The sequence below is a fragment of the Xiphias gladius genome, chromosome 19, assembly GCF_016859285.1.
Source record: "Xiphias gladius isolate SHS-SW01 ecotype Sanya breed wild chromosome 19, ASM1685928v1, whole genome shotgun sequence".
NCBI classification, from domain to species: Eukaryota; Metazoa; Chordata; class Actinopteri; order Istiophoriformes; family Xiphiidae; genus Xiphias; species Xiphias gladius.
This window is the reverse complement of record NC_053418.1, coordinates 26047062-26071020: the sequence shown is the minus strand read 5'-3', so window position 1 is coordinate 26071020 and position 23959 is coordinate 26047062. Positions and strand designations below refer to the sequence as shown.

Here is a 23959-nt window from a genome sequence, read left to right as displayed (position 1 = left end):
ACACATTACAAAAAAACCCTCTTACTTTTTTGGATTGCAGCTGCTGATATTCAGTTTTTTGTGCCGAGATTCAGAAATTTAAACGTAAAGTTTTCATCACAAAAAACCCCAAAAAAGTATAATTTAGTGCTTTTCATAAATTAGTGTGGAATGCCTTTTAATCATCATAAACCTCTCCATTATTATTCATAGGTTTGAAATACAAATGTCAGAACCTTTTATTACCCTCAGTGCATCAATTCATACAGACACCTGCACATATACTGTCAGAAGATTCATAAAGAGAAAAGACTGAGTCTGTCAATACAAGTCTGTTGCCCAAATGATCCATATTCCAGTTGAAATAAAAGAACTGCTGGCTTTGGACTGCAGCTTGTTTTATCCTCTGAAATAGTATTTTCAAGTACCTCTATTGTATAGGCACCCAGATCTGTAACAAATAGAAAGTGTCAGGAAGATGAATCCAGGGTACCAGGAGGCCCGGACTATTGATTTCCACATAAGTAACATCAGTGGACTGGCCAAGTTCCTTTGTTGATCCACTTGCCTCTCGGGACCTGTTGTTATTCCAGGCTGCTGTCAGCCAGTATACAGTTGCAAAAACTCTAGCTAGCCAACCCTTTTTTCCTCAGTCAACCCGAACACCCAAGATCCATGCAGGTGGTGCCTCAGAAAACACTGATGAGAATATACAGCATCTCTGTTGTCACAGGAGAGCCTCATAAACTCGACTTGATACTTTTTTTTTTACGCTTTGATCAGAAGGTATGCATCTTCCTTTTGGGTCCATAACCTCCATCCAAAACCCATGATAAACATTTCAAAAATGCACAGTGTCATCAATCTGAAATCATAGTGTTTTGCCCTGCATAAGCTGTTGTTTTGAATTTCAAATGAATTTTTTGAACATGCAAGAATCTCATCTGACAGTTGAAATTAATGTTTAATGTTTTGCCCATAGGCACAGTATTACACATAGCCTCTATAAGCTAAAAAAAAAAAATCCCTTTTTGCCCTTTTACTCAGGCACAGTTGTGTTAATGTGAATATTTTCACTGACCCACATAAGACATGCTCATCTGCATGCATTTTTAGTTGAATATTAACTGCTGGTGTTGCAATGTGTTGCAATTCCAATTCAGTTTCTATTTTAGAGTTCAGCCAGGCTGAATGAATGTTAATTTGTCACTGGTATTTTATATAATCACAACCACTTGTATTTTCATATTCCTCCGTATGGTTTCTCTAAGCACTATTTCCACATTCTGACCTGTTTCCAATTGTCTGGGTGGTAAACACAATAGCTACCTTGAATGTCAATTCCTTTAACACCTGCAGCTTAATGTGGGAATATACAGTATTTTCCCTGCGCTGATTAACTGGCAAGTGATTCGAAGAAATCTGGAGCTAAAATGGCCATTTCTTTTTGTTCCTTTACATTTAGCTACGACCATTATCTGACTCTAAATGTCTCAACCTGTTAACACAAAAACCACAGTTAAAGTATATGTATCATAGCAATAACATTTAAACGGACCCGTATTTTGAAATTGCCTATTTGGATTCCGTATTATTTCTCAAATTATCTGATGGGCTGCCTCAAAATTCAGACACTTTTACATTTTCACACATTTACATTTTGGGATTTGTGGTGACATTCCAGTGCAGTGCAGCAGCTCAGTTCTGAGATCCTCATAAAGTTGGAACCACCAGAACTGAATGAAAAGGACCAAGCAAGGAACTTAGTGCTGTTACAATATTATCATTATTGTAAATAGTGTGCACTTCAACTTACAGCTGGAAACATCAAGAATAAAAGCTTTGATAGACTGGTGAAGATTTGACTGACATAGGTCTTAGCAGATACAGTAATGACGTATAGGCATAATACTGCATGTATTTCTTACATTTCATCACTTTTAACAAAACTTGATTGTGAACCTGATTTTTTAGCCATGCTAGCTACACTGTCTCGACAAATGTTTGGTGCAGAAATTCATATTCTCCACACGACAAACTGTATTATCTTTGATAATTCTAACACTAACCTTAACCCTACCTTTCCCTTTAGCGCCATCATCAGGACAAATTTTTTCTTTGTCCAGTACTTTGGTTTTTGATCAAATATCTGAAAAACTTACAGCTGTACTTTGTGTTTATCGCTAACTAGTACATTTTAGAATGCTGAAACCCTTAACCAAGATGGTGAACATTATACCTGCTCAACATCGTCACGCTAGCGATGTCATGGTTAAGCAGGTCAGTATTTAGCTCATACAACCACTGTGCCTCAGTACAACCTCGCCAACCACCCATTAGTGTGTAGCCCTTAGCGGGACATTCACTGACAACATTCAGAGGTGCCGGTAAAAAGGAAGAGAGCTGCATCACTGAAACTTGCATGTTTGGTCTCATGTAACATGGTTTTTCAGGTGTGCCTGTCCTGAGGCACTTACTATAGGAGGAGGGAATAGAAATTCATACCAAGAGATACACTTGCTTATACTTTATGCTGCACCTGATTTGTCACTGCAGCCTGAGGTACAAATTAAAAGATGCATCATAAAGTTATTCGCTGGCACTCTCCCCTCAGCACCACAACACATGACAAAATGCTTTCAATGCAACAAGCTCTTATTTTTCAATGGCCTTTACCTCTCTGTTTCCCTCTGCGGCCGCCTGCCAATTTTTCCTGACTTCAGATGTTTCAAAGCAGCTTCAGTGCAATGCGATCTGACTGAGGCAGCAGTAATACAGGCTTGTTGGATAGTTTATTTGTTTACAGAAATAATCTTGTCAAGGGAGTTGACAATCTCCCACACTGAATTTTCTCATTCAATCACGATGAGTTTTTGTTGAGCTGGCAGCTAACATTTCCTCACATAAATACCTCTTCTTGAGGTATAAATGCATGCCTGCGGTTCCAAAAGTGTCTTCTCTTCAACCTATAGAGCTAGAAAATTGGGAGTGTCTTTCCAGACATGCATAATACATGTTAAAGGAGCCAAGCATTACATCTTATTTAGCGGCACATTATGTGCCGCTAACTGCAGCTGTATTCTGAGAAAATGCAGCACTGTTTGACACAAAATTTTGTGCCCCTGATGGTAATTTGCAACAGACTTATACCCCCTTTGGACTTACTTTTCTTATTTCCTGCTTTACAGTATAAAGTCAAAACTCTAAAGTCTATTTGACCTTTAGACAAATAGTCAGCAGTGCTGGTTCAGCTTTGTAGGACTTCAGCCTGACAGATAGCAGTAAATCACCAGGATGGAGGTGTTTTGTTCGCTTGCTTCTCATGGCCTGCACAGCTCGCAGAGATTCTTCCTCAGAGACAAAGTGAAAATATGAGAAAATTTTTCGTTTCTGAGTTTTTTAGACAGGGTTTGTAGGCAGGGTGTTTTGGGATGGGTTGTGGAAAGCCCAAAAGGGAGCGGCGTTGTAGGAAGAGATAACTGCATGGATTCACGGTACTTTGATCTCCTGTTCTCACAGATGCTGAATCTCCTCAGATTTATAACACTAAATAGGTCTACTTTGTACTGCTTCTCTCTCTGCATACAAATGCCATGCAAGGAGGGGATTTGGCTTTTAAACACAACTCAGTGCTAGAAACTAGTGCAGACGAAATGACGTGCTACATCAGCTGAGAAATAAGATGCTGGATTACGGTGGCATATGGAATCAGGGTACTTCTTTCAGCCTTTGAGGAGATGAAAGAAAGTTTTTGCTCTGCCATACCATACACTTGATTATTAATGGATTTTCAGTTGTCTGTTATTAACTAGGCTGGTAAATGATGAACAAAATCTTCACCCAAACAGACTCCTGAAGCATAAAACAGAGCAAATAAAAGACCTGGATAAATGAATTACAATGATCTTTGACAGCTGACAAACCCACGCAACATCTACGCAGAACAGTATGAAGTCAAAGCAATCTTAAAGTGTTCACTGCAGTGCTGCTGCATCCAAACTTCACAACTGCCAATGGTTTTAACACCTTGCCAATCAAGCCCTGACATAAGCTGTCCTATTGTTTAGAATATACATTTGCATTAAAAAGAAAATGAAAATAAAGCTGTTTATCTAAACCTGCCTTTTGAAATGTAATCATTTCTTCAAGCAAAAATGGTAAGCATCTCTCTTGAGACAAACACTAAGTGATATGAATATGACTAATACTGCCACAGAAAATGTTTACTGAAGAGCAAGGCAGCCAATATCTGAATCCCTTTAAATTCTGTGAAGGTACTGTGAAGGCAAGAGAGTTTCAGAGCAGAGACATACGGGAACCTTACTGGCACATACTGTTTTGGTACAATACAATGTTCAGATTTTAGCAGTTCAGCAGCTACTTGGGTGCCAGTCTTCACAACCACTAATGAAACCATATCATTCTGTCCTGTCCTGTGGTCAGGCACCCACAGATAACCCACAAATAGACTTTGTTGTGGGTAAAATGCATTAATGTACAGGAATTCATGTACAGGCATTGCTAGAGTGGGGTTAGATTGGGTTATACTGTAGTCTTACCGAAAAAGGACCAGTTGTTTGACATAGAGAATCCTGTCAGATTTCCTGTATTCGGCTGCTGTTTCCCCTGTTCCTCAGTCGATCCAGTCCTTGACAGATTTTTGTTATGATACTCGAAATTTACTTTCAAATGTCATGAGACATCCTCTGGTCTCATACTGTATTTACCACAAAGTCCATAGATCAATCAATAAATAATTAACCCACAACTAACCCCAGCAAGAAACAAATCACTGCCGCCTGTGATTTACCTGTTGGCCACAGGTGAAATAAGAGAAAAGAAAAGTAAAAACCAAAAAAAAAAAAAAAAAAATCAGCGTATAAACACGATTACCAATAAGTCATGGTCCCATTTCAACAGATTAAAACTGCTAAACAAAACTAAAAGAAGAAGTGGAAAGGGAAGGCACCTTTGCCCCATGCACAATCTAAATGTATGGTTATGTTGTTAGTTATAACAGCCAAGCTGTTAGCATAACTAACAGACATTGAGGGTTCCTCGATGATGAAGCTTACGAACCTTGATCACCTGATTTTTCCAGGTTTTAAATGAAAAATCTCAGCAACTATTCAGTGGATTGCCATGAAATTTGGAACAGACATTCATGGTACCCAGAGGATGAATCCTAATGACATTGGTGATCCCCTGAGTCTACATCTAGTGCCACCAATGGGTCAAAATTTTGAAGTTTCGATTAAATTGTCCCTAAATCTGCGAGATTGATTGGCAAAAGTTTTGGTAACAACAATCATGGTTCCTGGAGGATAATTCCTGCTGGGCTACCACCGGTGATTCCCTGACTTCTCTTCTAGTGCCAGTGCAGGTTGATATTTGTGGTTTTGTAACGTAAAATAACTTGACAACTATTGAATGGTTTTAAATTTCATGCTGAAATTCGGTCTATGTGTTAACTGTGGTGTTCCCCTGACTTTTCATTGAGCGCAATTGTCATGTCAAATTTTCAATTAGTCCCATATTTTGGTTTATTTATGTAATAGTTTGGTTTTATGAACAATTAGCCCTGCTTCCCAGATTATTTTTGCCATTATTTTTGTCAGACAGGAGGCCAATAAACCACTGCAGTGTGTGTATGTATGCGTGTCCTATGACTAACCAGCTACAAGGCTGCCATCGTGAAATGTGGCATGTGAACTGTCTTCTTGACTTGATGATGATAAATCAAAACCATCCAGCTGGGCTGATTCATACCACTGGTGTTCTGATTATTCTCCCAAAAATGTTCTTCTCAGACATCAATGTCAAAAGGTTTCAGAAAAAAGCTGTAATCCTCTCAGAGTGGTTTTAGGTGTGTTCTTGATGCTTAGCTCTGTGTGTCCACAGCTCAAGAATTCAGTAAGGCAAATTTAAATTTTACTGATGCTTAAACCTGTAATATAGAAAAGCAAAGGCCTTTTAACCAACCACACCGAGCCAATGGACGGTGAGCCCCGCCTTCAGCACAGAGGGGTGTTAAACATTATGGCTCTAATGCTGCACTAAATGGGAGGGTTTTATTCCTGTATGTGCCTTCTGGGTTATCAATGAGATTGGACAGCCATCATGTAATATCACAGCCTGTTATGAATGAGGTGTGTACCACCTTGTATTGCATGTAAAGACTTCACATAAAGCTATTGGGCTGCTCAAGAAATGGCTGGGATGCTGTGTTGTAAAAGCAGTGAGAATCAGAGGGTGATTACACTTTGCTGGAGGAGGATACTGAACAGAGGATGTACTGATGATGATAAATGAAAGTTGTTTAGGTCTTGTAATCATGCCCCTTTAATTCTTGAGTATTTTCAGAAAATCAATCGCCAGTTTCTCCTCTTTGCTTCTCAATTTCTCTCAACTTGTGGGCATCTTTCACACATGACATTTGACCAGTAAATCCTCTAATTATCTACAATGTTTTATTCACACCTCTTTGTAATAGATGCTAATTTAAACCTAAGAGCAATCTACTGTGGTTTAGGGGGATAGTGGTCATAAAAAGGGCCAGACTTTGACCCTAGAGACTGAGGTTTGTGCTCTGCATCCCATGTGTAGTTATGTTAAGGCTAGAACCTTTTGGTTAAAGTTGCACTAATCAATATTTATTTATTAACAATGGATTGAATGATTTTGTAAATGTAAAAGGGTCAATTGCTGTGACAGACCCCCAGAGAAAATAATCACTTGACTCTGGAGTTCCCCTCGGTGCAATGCAAAGTTTTAGATAAAGAGCCAGATATATACCCCAGGAGTTAGTTGGGGAAAAAAAGAGCTACAAAGAGAGGATGTACTGAACCAGACACATGGGCATTTAAGGCTTCTTAAGTTTGAAAATGAAAAAAATCTCGAGGGGGTGGAGTCAGAAAGATGTGAGGTTACAAGACCTCTGTAGCCTCCTCATCTATGCTTGAGGCTAGAGGTTTGATGCTACATTAGCCAATATTGACATTACACATCTGTATTTCTGTCGGAACTGTCTTTGGTCGAATTTCATTGCAGGTAATGTAGGCGCCAGGTTTTGACAAGGAAGAAGACAGTGTGGAATAAAAAAGAAAATGTCTCTGGTTCTGATGCGTCGATTTTTGTCTGTCTGTCTTTAGTCCCACAGTATTACAGAGTGCAATTCTAAATCAGTGGAGTACTCTTCTAAGACGATCACCTACCTGCACCCTTGGGTGAAATCAGACCTAAATTTCATTTATAATTTCAGTCTTTTGTGAAATATGTTGTTAAGTGAACTTTTATGGTTGCATAATTTCAAGTAAAGACTAGTTTCATGTGCTTGTTAGGGTTCACTCAGGGTATTTTTACCTCAGCCACATCTTGCACTTTGAAGCCTCAAATGCCCCCTTGCACAAGATGGGACCCCTGTGTATAAGCTAGGACACTTTCATTATATCTGCTTTGGGAGTGAAAATTGAATTTGGGCAAAGTAAACTAAAGTAGTACCAAATAGCCAGGATCTCTTTTATCTCTGTTGATATTTAAATTGATTTAAAATTGCTAATGTAAATGATGTGAGAAACCAAGTCTGGGTAAGCTGTGCATTTTGGATCAGCACTGTAATGTGCACAGTCGCAACGTGATGAAGATGGCCCATTTGAATAATTGCTCAGTACAACAAAACGTAGATCATTTCAGGGGACGCTGTAGGAAATCAGAAAAACTCACAAAGACTGACTGAGTTGATACTGTGATTTAGCTGATGGTCTAAGATTGTTGCAGATCACATCTTCTCATCTGATAGTGAAGCAATCTAGCAACAGTTTTTATAACATTTTTAACTGCCAGACTGCTACGGTCACTACAAAGACAATAATACCACTATTGTCAGGACATTTGTCATGAGAAATTATCTAAAGAAGAGAGATGGCCTGATACGTTCCCCAGTACACATCAGGTCCAAAGGAATAGTTAAACAATTTGGGAAACACGTTTATTTGCTTGTTTGCCCAGAGATAGAGAAGAGTCAGTTAGCTTAGCTTAGCATAAGGACTGGAAGCAGGGGGTAACAGCTAGCCTAACCCTTTTCTCCAGTCTTCCAGCACCTGTAAGGCTTACTAATTAGCATGTTGCATCTTGTTTGTTTAATCCATACAAACAAAAATGTAAAAACACAGAGTTGTAGTTTTACAGGGATTTTGTGTTCTAACTATTTTTTTGCAACCAGGGCTGAGTGTAGTGACTATCATTTTTACATTTCTACAATTTTTGGTAGGCGTGTTTTTGCAATTTGGACAAAGCTAGGGTAGCTGTCTCTAAGATAAGCTAATTTACTCCTGGCTCTGGCTCCATATTTAGCTCCATACAACAATATTTGTTTAGATATTGATTTGTGAAATAACCACCACAAAAACAACAACAACAGCAACAACACCAACAATAAATATAGATGCAAGTGCCGATAAGCAGGGTCCCCGTGTGTGTTATTTACAAGGCATGTGTTTTGGACCATTACACCATGAGCACAAGTTTCCCTGACAGCAATGGACACTGAACTCTAACTAATTCTACATTAAAGTACTGCACTGAAGTCAATGGGAGTGAATAACCTATTGACCTGGAAAACTTATTATAACCTGAGGAAATTTTTTTTTCATGTTTGATCACAAATTTGGTAGGTTAGGACATGTTGATGGTACAGTACATGTCATGTGAAAACACGTATTGCAAAAGGAAGGAAATCTTTCAGACCCTAAGGTGATTTTTTGGCAATTTTTTGAGGTTTTGAATGCTGTATGTCAAAAATTTAAAACTTTTAAAACCAATATCAATCAATGCCAAATTTTACCTGTTTATTGGGATATGAAACTAAAACATGTCATATTAAGTTTAGAAAAAAAATGCAGTTATTTACGATATAAAAACTTTTCAAGGTTTTTGGTGCCCCCTAGAGCCAGAATCTCCAAAGCTTGCATAGTCAAGCTCATTTCCAAACATGCACACTAACTTTTGTTACAAAAGCTAAAAAGCTATTTTGATTTCTGAGAGTTTATGTGAAATTGATCTTAAAGACACAAAATCGGAACGGACTATTAAAATAAAATGTAATAATTTTTGTGCGGCTCGGTCCAGACTGTATGAAATTTGGTGAAGATTAAGTCATTCAATTGCAATCAAGAGAGGTTGGGTGCTTTTTTCCAAATGATGCCAAACCATCCACAGAATCCAGGGAAAAAAGAATTTTGTTTGTTTCTAACACCTGGGGTTTGGAAATTGTCTTTAAAAACATATTAGTCATTATTATTGCGCCATCATGAAGTCAGCTAATGTAACTTTTGTTGCCTGGATAGTGGTTAACTTTTGAACGTATCTGCCAAGTTTGGTGTCTGTAGGTCTTATGGTTTCTGAGATGCAGACACTTTTAGCAGATAATAATAATGGTAATAATAATAATAATCATAATAATATTTATAATCTCAAGAGGGTTCCAGCACCTGCAATGCTCGGACCCGTAATAATAATAATAATAATGATAATAAAAAGTCTAATGAACTAATGAAGTTTGGAGCAAAGAAATGAAAAGTGTGAATTTATTCTATTGTCCTGGAGTCGATATGTGCCTTCCCTTTTATTCTCTGACTTATTTGTCATCTCCACAAACAGTAAATATTTCACCTTCTTTGAGTTTCTCACAGCCTCTTAATTCTCCCTTTCACATTCTGTCATCCCTGTCTCTGCGCTTCTTGGTAATTGCCTGAATGTTATTGTTGAAACCAAGAGCTGTGCTTATGTCTCATATGCCAGAGGTGTCTCAAAAGCTTTGATGCAGCATTACACTATTAGTTCTCTATATATTTAAAGCTACTGACAAGCAAAGAACAAATAGGTCTCGTTCTGTATGTATGGTGCTTTTAATATGAATCCTATTGGGTAAGCTGGTCCTAGAATGGCTAGTTTGAGTCCTTGGATTCAGTTAGCTGAATTGTACGGCGCATACACACCCCTCCCTCTAACAGCTACTTTGATTTTAGCAAGGCATTAAATCCAGAACAGCTCCAGTGCTGCTGTTCTGTAGCTGACCTCTGACCTCCTTGCAAAGACGACTACAGGGACTAAATTCAGTCTGACAGTTTACATTGGCCTATTAGTTGGAGAGGTCACCCTATGACCACAAAGTCACAGATTCAAATCTAACATAATAGTCAGTTGCTGTGTATAAGAGCATTAGCCAAGCGCTGAATGTAAAAGTTTGATGAAGATGTAAACTCTGCTGTGCCTATGGCTCTGACTCACTGAAGAACAGAGAACGCTAACCTCAGCGCAAAATGATGACGGTTAAGGCTCTATACATTCTATCTCCCCTGTGTTTTTCACTGGAGTTGTGGTTTTGAAATGTTGACTGGTGTAATGGAACGTAATGGGACAACACTAAATGTTGACTTAGGGTGGGCCGAGCACTGGAGTGGTAAAACTGATTAAACTGATAGTGCCGTTTTGTGTCGGGGGGCGCTCAGCTCAACGCAGGGCTCGTTTGGGGTTAGTGCTGTCATCCATGCATGAAGGCACAAGTGGGCAGCCACGAGAAGAGCAGGCTCTTTATTCCGTTTGCCAAGTAGAATTTAGGTTTTCCACTTCAACCGTTTAATGGAGATAACAGCATGTTATTCAGAGGGCTGTACTAGCGGGGCTGCAGTCATTGTTCCATTGCTGCTGCTCAGTGCTCATTAAAGCCCTTACATTGATCTCTGTCTGCTGGATACAAATCTCCACTTTAAAAAGCCAACTTGTCTTTTTAGGTGGTGTTGACATGCAGTTAGTCTGCATTCCTGTTGGATTTTAAAAATGTTGTTAAGATAACTCACTTTAAAAAAACATATATTTTAAAGCAGTATGCAGTAAAGCTATTTTCCTGTATAAAGAACTTAAAAGTGGCCACCCCACTCATCCCGAGGGCTAGTCCAACTATGACATGCTTACTACCACAGCTGATACAAATAACAAACACTAACATATTGAAACAAGAACACTGAATCTAATAATTTCTAAATGTGAATCCTCACGTTAACTTGAAAAAGTCCAAATGGTGGAAAAATGCATTATCTACTCACCCTTTCCTCAGTCGTAAACCGTAGTCTGGTAATTGTATCCAAGTCCAAGCACAACCCTAGAAGCCATAAAGAATACGCCTATCTTTCAAGCTTTTCAACATTCGTTCCTCTGTTGATCTCTGAACAGCATATGCGGCATAATAGGCCTACCATTGTCAAATGATTATCAAATTGGTCCAAAAGATATGAAAACAAAACAAATAGCCTATTCAAAGTAGCGCGGTCACATGCATTATTGAGCTAACACTTAGCTGACACTCACAGTGTAAACAAAGGTTTTTATTAATAAAGTAGGTCTATTTTATTAATACAAAATCTGGGGTTCCTTGTGGCTGTATACATACAAAAATATGCAAGAATATTTTCTATAGCAATATAATTATCAATTTTCAAATCTAATACAGCCCCGGACCCTGCACCAGAATTCCAGCACAGTGCCGGAGAAATTTTAAGCCATGTGTCTAGTTCCAGCAGATGTCTTGAGAGGGGAAGACAGCATCAGCTGTCCTAGTGAATGTGTTATTGTCTTTTTCCTTACATTTGTATGTCATACCATTCTGACTTTGTTTCTTATTTTTTGAGTTTTCAACAAGTGAAATTCTGACACAAACAGGAAGCATTAAGTTGCATTTAAATGTGAAAAAAGATAAGAATTCAACTTCACATTATTTTACAAAAAGGCACTAGATTGCTGCTAGACCTTTACAAGTCTTGTACAGCCACATCAAATTGTGACCACTTATATAAGATCTTTTACCATTTGTGTTTCTTATATTCAGCCGAAAGTGGACAAATTTTAGAAGCACTTCTCAACATAATGTGGTCCAAGACAATGCGACCACTAACTAGAGCTTCCAAACTAACCGTAAAATCAGCGTCAACGAAATCTGACTATAATAAGTTTTGTTAAGGTAGTATTTTTGATGCTGCCATTTTTTCTGGTATTTCAATGTATCATCAAACTATGAAAGGTTCTTTGTAATTATAAATACTATGTAACATTTGTTTTGCTAATCTTGTAAGCATAGCCCTTTTATAATTGAAATTAGCATGTTCAAACACCAAATCATTATTTTTTAAGTCACAGTGTTACATAATTATCCAAGTCAACCCAGGTGCTTCTTATAGGCATGCCTAGGGCTTTGTATATCTCCTTAGGATGTGGCAAATATTGAAATTTATTTGCCATAAAAAAATAATGATAATGATGACTAACTGAGGCCCCTGCATCTCTTTTGAACTGGTAAAAACCCTGCAGAACTTCAATTTTGTGCTTTGTTGTTGTTTTTCTTCAGAAGCGTCCCCAAGTCCTGTAAAGAGCTCCCCAGAAACGTCTCCCATGACCTCCCCGCGACAGCGCCGTGACTCAGACCGCTACTGCCAGCTATGCAACGCCTGGTTCAACAACCCCGGCATGGCTCAGCAACATTACGATGGCAAAAAGCACAAGAAGAACGCTGCCAGAGCAGACCTACTGGAGCAGCTGGGCAAGACCCTGGACATGGGAGAGATGAAAGGTACGCAGCACTTGGCAAAAAAAATGGCAGCCTGATTGATTTTTTTTTTTCTACTAACCTCTGTGGGCCTTGTGGCCTCAGTATCCAGGACAACTGTCTCTGTTGTGTCCTGGTGCCGATGGCCCTATCTCAAGCTCAAACTATGCTGAGTGACTGAGGGATCATCCACGGCAAAGTGTTAAATAATAACGCAGAGTTTTTTTGACCCCAGGGCTTCTCATCTGCAGTATAATGTACTTCAATGGACAAGAGGTTGACCTAGTGGTAGGAGAAACCAACAGGGTGAACTCCATGGTTCATAAGGTGCACTTCAGTGACTTACCCTGACTTCTGACCTGCATGATCCCCCCAGGCATCAACGATGTATCTCATTGTTATTTGTTATAACCTACTGTAAAAGTTTGGCTTTGGGCAGTGTCTCTATTAATTGTATGGGTCTTTAGGGACAAGTAATTTTCATCAGTAGCTCTTATAAAAAACGTGGAAAGAACAATAGAAAATGAAGAGTGTATGCAACACAGGAGTACCCAACAAATATATTTCAGGTTGAAATGAACAAATTCAAATTCAAAAACTGGTGCGACCGACATTTCGTTCAATACCAAAAACAACCCTCGGTGGAATTTCTTTATATTTTTGCCGCTCAGGGCCATTAACACAAAACTGACATATTATCACCTTAAAAATGTTTATGTGTTAGCAAACAATTCACACACTGTGCAGACACAGGGGAACCTTAGCATTAACTTTGAGATGTGTTTCTGCACACCTGACAAATGTAATATTCACTCTCCCTCTGGCTCTGTTTTGGTCTCTAATGTGCCAGTGCTGTTAACGTGTCACAAACAGCTGCCCATTTAGACAGCTAGCAGACATGGAGCAACCTTACGATTCATTTTGACTCATGGTTCTGGCCACCTGATCAATGGCCCCCGTTTGCTGCTAAATGCTCCAGTATGTTCACCAGCTAGCTGCTGACTGTTTGTTCTTGGGCACTTTGGATGTTTCAGCGGTAATTCTTGTCTTGTCTTTAGTTTTGATGATATCTTAAGTGCTGAGTGATCTCTTGCAGAGATCACTCTGCAGCCAATAATGTGACGTGTACTATTGATCAGTGATAGAGAGCACCATCACGTTGGCAAAGAATTCAGGGTATTTTCTCCACTGTTGAAGTGAAAGGCAGCCCTCTTGACTGGAACTGTCAGCTTGACTCCCTCTGGAGTCCACCAGCGTGTCACAGGCTGTTAATTTTACAGAATGGAGAGAACGTTCTTGCTTTGCGTCTCCCAGTGACAATATGTCAATAACAATTACAAATAATTATTCCAGCCAGTAGAGGGCCGGCTGCCAGAAGAGCAGAAGGAGCCAGGAGGTGTTGTAAAGGGCACTGGCGTGTGACCACACCGAATGGGAGAAACAAGTCCTCACAGCTGATTGGACAGACTCCTCACTCCAGGCTTGATTGGTTCTTTATGCCTTATCGGTGTGCTGTGGCTGGTTAAGGGCAAATTGAGTGGTTGCAGTCACTTTGGCTTTGTCATGTTGGCTGTTGAAGTTTTGAGTATATGATGTCTGTGCAAGTACAGTATATTTCGTCCAAGGTTGTGAATACTCAGAATTAGTTCAGTGATTTTCATTTTTGCAGTTTTAAACAAAAGAAATCATAATGTATGTATGCAACTTGTTGTATTTGAACATTTTAAGCCCCAGTCCAACCCAATTTCACAACATGATCTTTTCAATAACACATTAGATGAATCAGTACATAGATATGCATACCTACTGTTCACACATATATCCATATACACACACACATACGTCATATACATATAGGCAATTACTTCAAGCATTGCTGTAAGTGCACAGCACTCAATCTTTAGAAACGCATGTTAGTTGCCAGAAAATTTTTAACTTAGAGCAAGCTGGCGTTTGCTGACGTCCATCACATCTAGAGTCAATGTTGGTTTGAAACTCGGTTACTTTTGACTTAAACTTACATAAGTCTGAAAACTTGGTTTCAAATTTTGAATATTTCTCTACAAGATTAAATATTAGTAGAAAATCTGCTTCTTGTGTGGGTGTGGTTCCATGACATTTGATGCACAACATAAGGTAACAATCCCACAACAGATTTTGATCTAAACATTAAATATTGCGAAATGCTTATCACCTTTTTTTCCAGCAGAGCCCCACCTATTTCAAACCTGTGAGAAGAGCACAGAGAAAATAAAAAATAGCGGGTTATCTAATGTGAAATAACCAAAACTGTTTTAAGTTAACTGGTTTATATGTTATGTTTTTGTCAGACTTCATCTGAAAATAGGTTTTCAGGGCCCTTAAGCTAATTGACCGAGTGTTTGAAACAAGTTAAAAATAAAGTTTCCAAACATCACGAGGACCATCTGTGTTCGGTTTTCTTTCCATTGTTTTTCCAGTTTATTACGGGGCTTAATACTATGTGAATGAATCTGGGTATACTGCTCCTCTAATTCCCCTAATATAAGCACTGATCTCAACAATAGAATCACTAGAGATTTGGATGTTGGAAGGAAAAATGTTATAAAAAAATGTTGTTGATAGAGCATACTGTGATTCTTTTTCTCTCACAGGCAGGTTATGATTCTGCACCAAAGGCTCCCCTCCACCTCTTCACTTTAACTTAAAGCCATCCCTATCTTCGGCTTCATCTCTTTGCCATGGTGCCTGTTTCCTCACTGTGTTAGGATGAGACACATTTGCCAACACCATCACAGTCATTATGGAGAGGCTGAAAATGTCAGCATGCTAGCTGCACTCTTCAGCACTTGGGCTAATGAGCGTTTCTCTCCAACGATTATCAATTACTAATGAAGTGGCAAATCATCCTATCAGGCAAAACCAGCACTGTGAGCCTGTGGAGGGGAGAATGGGACCGCAGCAGGCGTAGCAGGCGTAGTGGGCGGCCAGGCAGTTGTGCAGGCAGCACAGAGAGGGGAGGCAGGGGATGCTGCTGCCAGAGAATGTGTCCTTCGCGGCTTCTACTGAATGCACTTCTCTATATTTGCTCCTTTCATCTTTTTCCGCATCTGCTTTTTGTCGATTTCATCTATTCTCTTTGCCCTTACTTGCTTGCCATTCCCTCTTCCTGACCTCGCTCTTCTGGACTTGCTGAGAAAATTTGTAGTCTGGTTCTAAAGATTCACATGTGATGAAATATTCAACAGCTCCAATAAATGAGGAGGTGCTGTCATCTAGGGGTCTGCATATTTTTGTTGTGTATATGTAGCTGTGCAGCTATGGAAGGTTGATGGCAAAGATTTGAGAGGGGGAAAAGGTAGAGAAAAAGCTTCAGTTAGGTTAGTAAGTATTAGGACAGTGACACAATTTTTGTAATCTAGCCTCTGTACACCACCACAATGGATTTGAAATGAAGACATCGAGATGGGATTGAAGTGTAGACTTTCAGCCTTAATTCAAGGGGTTTAATATCACATTGACTGTTTAGGAAAAATAGCTATTTTTATACACAGTCCCTCATTTTCAGAGGCTCACACATGGACATCAACCCATGGACATCACCAAATGCTGAGTTTCCTCCATTGAGATGATTTTTCCAGGCCTTTACTGCAGCTGCCTTCAGTTTCTGCTTGTTTATGGGTCTTTCTGTCCTCAGTTTGTCTTCAGTAAGTGAAAAGGAAGCTCACTTGCATTGTGGTCAGGTGACTGCCTGGCCTTTGAAAAATATTCCATGTCTTTGACTTGGGAAGCTCTTGGGTTGCTTTCGCAGTATGTTTTGGGTCATATCCATCTGTACTCTGAAGCACCGTCCTATCAGTTTTGTAGCATTTGTCTGAATCTGAGCAAATAGTATAGCCCTATATACTTCAGAATTCATCCTGCTACTTCTATCAGCAGTCACATCATCAGTAAACACCAGTGACCCAGTTCCATTGGCAGCCATACAGGCCCATGTCCCACACTGCCTCCACCATGTTTGACAGAGGATGTGGTGGCTTTGGATCATGAGCCGTTCCTTTCCTTCTCCATACTCTTCTCTTCCCATCATTAAATTATTCTTGGTTTCATCTGTCCAAAGAATCTTGTCCAAGAATTGGGCAGATGTTTTTAGATGTTTTCTGGCAAAGTCTTATATGTCCTTTCTGTTCTTAAGTGTTACCAGTGGTTTGCACCTTGTGGTAAACCCTCTTTACTTACATTCATGAAGGCGTGTCTTGATTGTAGACTTTGACAATGATATGCCTGCCTCCTCGAGAGTGCTCTTGAGCTGGCCAGATGTTGTGAAGGGTTTTTCCTTCACCAAGGAAAGAATTCTGCAATCATCACCACTTTAGTTGTCTTCCGTGGTCTTCCAGGTCTTTTGGTGTTGCTGAGCTCGCCAGTGCATTCCTTCTTTTTAAGAATGTACCAGATTGTTGATTCAGCCACTCCTAAAGTTTCTTCCATCTGTCTGATAGGTTTGTTTTGTTTTTTCAGCTTAATGACGGCCTCCTTCATTTGCATCAACACCTCTTTGGACCATATATTGAGAGTTCAGTCAATTGTCTAATTTGAGCCTCTGAAAATGAGGGACTATATATAAAAATGGCTGTAATTCCTAAATGGTTAATTTGATATTTTTGTTAAAATGGTATTCCAAATGAATTTGCGGTAGATAGTCCATGAAGACACTATTGTGGACAGATTGTGTAAGCACTTTACTGTTGTTATCAAAGTGAGTTTAAAGTGGTGATGGTGTGTTTTTCTCAGGGTTATTTTTTTTTCCTTCAATTATGATAAATTGCAGCTATTTTACCTCAGAATCAGAGCTAAAGTCACTTGTTCCCTACTTTAATGCAATATTTTAAAGCTTTTTCGAGTCTATTATTAATTTATGTATTATTTTATTTATTTAACTTTTGTTTCAGTTGTTTTTCTTCCTAGGGATGCACCAATACTGATTGCTATATAGCTCTGGTCACGAGCTGAACTATAGGAATACCAATCTGATATCTCTCTTTTTCCAATCACTCAAAATCTGTGTACCTCACTGCATGCAACTCTTTAAAAAAATTGCTGTTGGTCCCCTGCCAGCGCACCCCACACATTTCCCACCCGCTGTGCAATGGCCTGTCACCAAGTACAGACTCCACAGCAGCCAACACATGGTAGCTTCATTGTATGCCCAGAGACCGGTCCCCTTATGACACAGTCTCTATATAGACAGGGCCAAAGAGTCAGGTCGAAATGCCAGCTCCGCTTTGGATATCATTAGTATTTTATCAATATCGGTATCAATAATGGTACTGGATGAGCTGCACTGACAGTAAGCAGCAGCCACTATACTAAGAAAATCCAAACACCATAGATATATGATATATTTTCCCATTACGTTGTCAGTGTTAGCCTAGTTACAAACAGCAGCTGTTAAACATATGCGCAGCATTAATAGTGTTTTCATTTGCTTTGCCACTGCTAGCTCAATCTTCAGAGCATTTCAACATGTCCATCATACAGTCCACTGTATGTAACCTCATCCCTATGTAGTCACAGGTAATGAATGGATCATCATTAGTGGATGGCCACAGGTAGGGAAAATTTAACTATAGGCCAACTGAAAATGCAGAGTTTTGACTGAACAAATGAATGACATAAAAATACTGATAGCAACACCCTCGTATAGGGATGGGTCACTGAATCTGGGGCTTCTGAAGCCCCTGGTGATGTGCCCACTTTCTCATATTGATTATCAAGCCCTACAAAAGGGTCACCGAAAAATCAAAACAGATTGGAATTTGCTATCACCCCCAAGTAGATGACAACATTTTATAGAGACCAACAGTGGCAAAATCCAAGTTATCAATGTTTTCTGATGATTTTAAAGGTTGCTTTACACAATCAAGTTATGGATAGACAGACAGACAGACAGACAGACAGACAGACAGACAGACAGACAGACAGACAGACAGACAGACAGACAGACAGACAGACAGACAGACAGACAGACAGACAGACAGACAGACAGACAGACAGACAGACAGACAGACAGATAGATAGATAGATAGATAGATAGATAGATAGATAGATAGATTTGATTTTTAAAAAAACATTTATTAAACCCACATCATCACCCAATGACCAGAGAGAAAAATATCAAAACAAAGAGAAGCAAAAAACAAACTGTCGCCAAAAAAAACATTTTCTCTCAGAAATTAACAATCAGCTCTCCCTCCCCCCCAACAGAACATAAGACCCCTCCCACAGCCCAAATGTGCCTGAAGTCCTGCACGTTGTCCATCATTTTATAATAAGCGTGTTCCACTCTCAGCCGGGCCTTCAACAGCCCCTGCAGAACCGGCACAGGTCCTACACTGCCGGTGTTCTGGACCCGGTTCGCAGAACCAGATAAAAAATTCACCAGTGTATGTGCCGTCTTCTTTTTAGCACTGTACCTTGGGCCAAAAATGAACAACTCAAAAGAAAATTTTTCCCCGATACCCTGAAACCACCTTTTTAAAAGCTCGAACAGCGTCACCAGCCGAGGACACTGAACAAATAAATGCTCCAGGGTCTCCGCCTGAGAGCAGAAGACACACTCCTCCCCCAGCTCAGGATCCAGGTGCACTCTGTATCTGTTTGTAGCTATCGCCCCGTGTACAACCCTCCACTGGAGGTCTGCTGTCCGCTTTTCAATGGGCAGCTTAGCGCCTGGACCAAAAACTCAGTCCACCTCGACTCCTCATCCCGCCAAAGCGCAGGTTCAGAACCTTCACGCAGATTTGATAGGCTGCTTTCCCCACAGCCTGGAACTGGTCCAGGTGTGGGGTTGTGAACGTCAGCAGCTGTCCTCCTCCTTCCTGCCACTCTCCCACAGCTGGGGTGACGGACAGAGAGGAAGCTGTACTGCTCCATTGTTTGGACAGGTCTCTGTTTTCTGCAAATGCTCTCAGATTTTGTGGCAGGGCAGCACTGACCTCCTTCACCACTCTGTAAATCAGCCTGGTAGAGGTGATGTTGCTCCTCCTTCAAGGTCGTCCACCGATGTTGCCGTCACCTTCATCAGATGTCCTAGTTTGGTGCAGCCGGCCTCCCTGAGACCGGCTGCAAGCTCTGTATAAAGTTGTTGGAGAACAACGGTTCTTCAAACAACCACATACCGGAGTTTCATTTGTGATCTTAAAGATCTGCCACGCCTGCAGGACAGAGCTGTAAAAGGTGTCAGTCCAGTCAGGTCCACCGTTTCCGGTTGGAGGAGGAAAAGCTGTTTGTCGGGCTCTCCTCAGCAGCAGGCGAGCTGTGTCGAACCAGCCAGCAGCCTTTGCTGTCTGGAGTCTAAATGAGGCCATTTTGGACTGGATGTTAATCAATCCCTGCCCCCCTTCAGCCACAGGCAGATATAGGGCTGCTGCTCTGACCCAGTGGTAACCAGACCAGAAGAAGTCCAGGATGGCTTTCTGAATTTCCTCTACCAGGCCCTTTGGTGGCGTCAGAGCGATAACTTTGTGCCAGAGAGTCGAGGAGACCAAGTTATTGGCAACCAGAACCCTTCCCCTATACGACAACTGGGGTAGCAGCCATTTCCATTTAGACAACCGAGCGCACACTTTCTCCCTAGCTCCCTCCCAGTTCTTTCTTTGAAAGCCCTCAGTGCCCAAGAACACTCCCAGCACCTTCAGCCCCTCCTTCCCCCACTGGAGTCCTCCAGGCAGACTGGGCACTGCCTGATCCCGCCACTGTCCCACCATCAGAGCTTCACTTTTTTTCCAGTTCAACCGTGCAGATGAGGCCTGTTCATAAAGAGTCAGGGTGTCCTGCAGATGTTGAACATCCTCTTGACTGGAAACAAAGATGTAAATGAAACAGTGGGAGGACGATCGAGGTCCGGCAGTGAGAGACCACTGAGCCGACTTCTCAGCCTGCACAGCAGGGGCTCAATAGCTAAGCTATATAGTTGACCTGATATAGGACAACCCTGTCTTATCCTCGCTGTACAGGGATTGGCCTCAGCCCCGTCCCCATCTTCACCATACATTGTGCACCTTTATACAGTAAACCAACCCAAGCCAGAAAACCATCACCAATACCAAAAGCCCTAAGTGCAGAAAACAAGTAAGAGTGATCCACCCTGTCAAAAGCCTTTTCCTGATCTAAAGACAATATCCCACAATTTATATTATAATATTTACAAACGTCAATAACATCTCGTATGAGGAAAATGTTATCCATGATTGTCCTATCTGGTACACAATAGGTCTGGTCTATATTGACAATTATTTCCAGGACGTCCTTAAGTCTGTTTGATAAGGCTCTGGAAAGCACCTTATAGTCTGTGCAGAGGAGGGCAACTGGCCTCCAGTTCTTAAGTTGGGCCAGGTCTCCTTTCTTGGGTAGTAGGAGAGCACAGCCCTCTGACAGGAGACTGGGAGAGATCCTGTTCTAAAGCACTCTAACAGAACACCATGTAAATCGGGTCCAATGGTGTTCCAGAAATGCTGTAGAAGTCACTGGAGAGACCATCGATCCCTGGTGCGATGCCATCTGGTTGATGGCGACCGTCAACTCCTCCAGAGTCAGCTCCTGATCCAGACCAGCCTTCTCGTCCGGGCTAAGTCGAGAAGCCCTTGCAGAAGTTCTCGCGACTCTCCATGTTGCAGTGGCCTGCACCAAAGGAAATCCATTGCATGGCTCCTCATCTCATCCGGACTGGTGGTCACTCTGCCTCCTGGCAGCCTAAGGCAGGTCATCTGCTTGATTTTTCCAGGTTGAAAAGCTTGGAGCATCCATGTCCTTCAGCTGGAGGTAGCGGGACCTGACGAGGGCTCCTTTTATTCTCTCCTGCAGTAAGGAGTTCAGCTCCAACCTTTTTCCTGCAACAGTTGGCCCTTAGCAGGATCTGGGTTGCCATGCAAGCCCTCTTCAATTTCCTAATGTTGGCTTCAAGTTCTTGCACTGCTAACTTGATTTTAACAGTGGAATGGCAGGTGTACTGTTGGCAGAAAACACGAATTTGTGTTTTGCCAATCTCCTACAATTTCAGTGAACTGAAGTCAGTTTTTTAATTTTCACTGCTGCCAAAATTGCTCAAAGCAGTGACAGAAAGTCCTATCTAGAAGGAGTTTGTTGTTAAAACTCCAGTGAGATTTGACCCTTTCACCCGGTGAAATATACAGACCTATGCTGACTAAGTGATGGTCAGTGAACCCAACTGGACTAATTGTGCTCTCAACCAGTCTGGAGCTGAGACTTTGGGAGATATAGATTCTGTCCAGTCGGGCTGGACCCTCACCCATGTGTATTGTCTGGACTGTGGATGTTTGACCCTCCGCGTCCAGCAGATCTATTGTGTTATAATGTTGTTTAGGTTCTGGGATGAGTCCTGTCCACAGTAAAGTCGACAGTACAGTTGAAGTCCCCACCAATGATGAGTTGGTCGTGATGGTGTTTCGTTAGTTCGTTTTGTAGCTTGTTAAACAAGACTACTCTTTCAGCCCCCTGGTTCGGGGCATATATGTTGACAAAGCAGAACACAGATTTCTCTATTTCTGCTCTGACCATCATTCACTACTTCAGTAGTAGACAGGACCGTTGTATTTGTGGTTGGTTTTGCACTGAAGTTGGTGCCATAAACCCCAATCTCTGTCTGAGTTGTGTGTGTCTCTTGTAAAAAAAGCACATCAATCTTTTTTTGAGCAGAGACCTCAGATATTAGAGCTCTTTTGTGCTTGTCTCTCCCACCATTGATGTTTAGCGACCCTATTCTGAGGCTCCGCATAGAGAGGACAGAGAAAAATATCAGACATAAGACAAGCAGGGAACAGTAAAGAGGAAGAAACACCTTGTGGTACATGATCATGTCAGCGACCTTCTAGTCTTTCTAACAGTTTTATTTTTTGCTTCTTTCCTCAAATTTGTGACATGTTTTATTAGACGGAAGCGTTTCTTTTCATCCAAAATGTCAAACCCAACCAGTTTTTTTAATATGCCAACAGATCTAATGAACTTGTCAGTGTCTCTGAAATAATCAGTCACTTTAACAGATTTTCCAAATGTTTCATCCAGGAACTGATTTATTTCCTCTAGAGAGTAGAGGTTTGTGTTCCTGTTAGGAGTCTCACCAATGGATACAGCGTCTGACTCAGAGATGTCTCCTCCTACATCTGATACCTGGCTACTGAATACACTTTGTCCTTCGGTATTATCTTTAACTATTAAACTGGTGGAAGCAGCTTCAGCTTTTTTCTTCTGACTGTTGCTTTGCCTCGGCCCTTGCAGACCGAGAGCTGCTCAAGTTCTCTGCAGTCTCAGAATCCTGCAGCTGGCTGTTACAGTTTGGCCTTGAACCGGCTGCTGCATCTGCAGCACCGTGGTCCACCCCCTCAGTCCCGGCTGCGGGCCCACCCGCCTCCCGGGCGGATCCGCCCGCCGGCGCCTCGGCCCGGGCGGACTCGCCCGCCGGCGCCTCGGCCCGGGCGGACCCGCCCGCCGCCGCTTCCACCAGTTGTTGTCTATGTGGACACGCAAATCGTTTGTGACCAACGTCTCCACATTCGAAACATTTGAGCTGGCCTGAGCTGGCGTAGACCAGGTAGTGGCCGTCGCCGTGCTTCACCCTGAAAGACACCTCCAGTGTCTGGGTCGGCGAGTCCAGGAACATGAACACCTGCCGCCTCAGAGACTGGACGTGCCTCAGTTTGGGGTCCTTGCATCCCAGACTCACTGTTTTAAATCCGCTGGCGAATTTACCGAACCTGCGGAGTTCGGTCTCCAGCGATTCATTGGGGATGAACGGCGGAACACCGGATACGGTGATGCGCGTGGAGGGCACCGACAGCGGGGAGACCTGTACGAAATTCTCCCTAATAAACACACCGCTCTCGATCAGACGATGCACCTGAGGCTCGTCCTTCAGGAACACAACCACCGCTCGGTTCATTCTGGAGGCAAAACACAGCTGATCGTGTCCCACCTGTTCACCGGCGGCCAGCAGAACTTCCTCTACGGTCACGGTGCTATCCGGCGGGACTATCCGCACTCCCTGCCGGATAGACGGAGGTGGCGTCTCGGAGGACGCCATCACTCCCGAAGACCCCCTGACAAGTCCACCGGTCGATCGGCAAGCAAATCAATGAACCAATTTAGAAAAATGAAGCTTACCTGATCATGTACAGACGAAAAGGTGCAGAGATAATCCAGAAACACACACAATACAGATACCGGAAACAGAGATAGATAGATAGATATACACTCAGTTGCCAGTTTCTTAGGAACACCTATAATAGAAACATAAACTGCAGCATACATAATGAACATACTGAGTCAAAACCTTTTAAATTTTTTCTAAAGATTTACTGCAGGACTGTTGTATTAGACTGCATTAGTTTTAGT

The 23959-nt window shown here is 41.5% G+C and overlaps 1 protein-coding gene across 1 annotated transcript in view; it reads left to right on the top strand.

The window, feature by feature from the left end:
* The window catches only part of zmat4a (zinc finger, matrin-type 4a), a 137326-nt gene that overhangs the window by 80699 nt on the left and 32668 nt on the right, over positions 1 to 23959 (top strand). The window contains exon 5 of the mRNA XM_040155640.1: positions 12380 to 12598. Within this exon, the coding sequence (XP_040011574.1) occupies positions 12380 to 12598 (219 nt within the window). The remainder of the gene's footprint in view (positions 1 to 12379; positions 12599 to 23959) is intronic.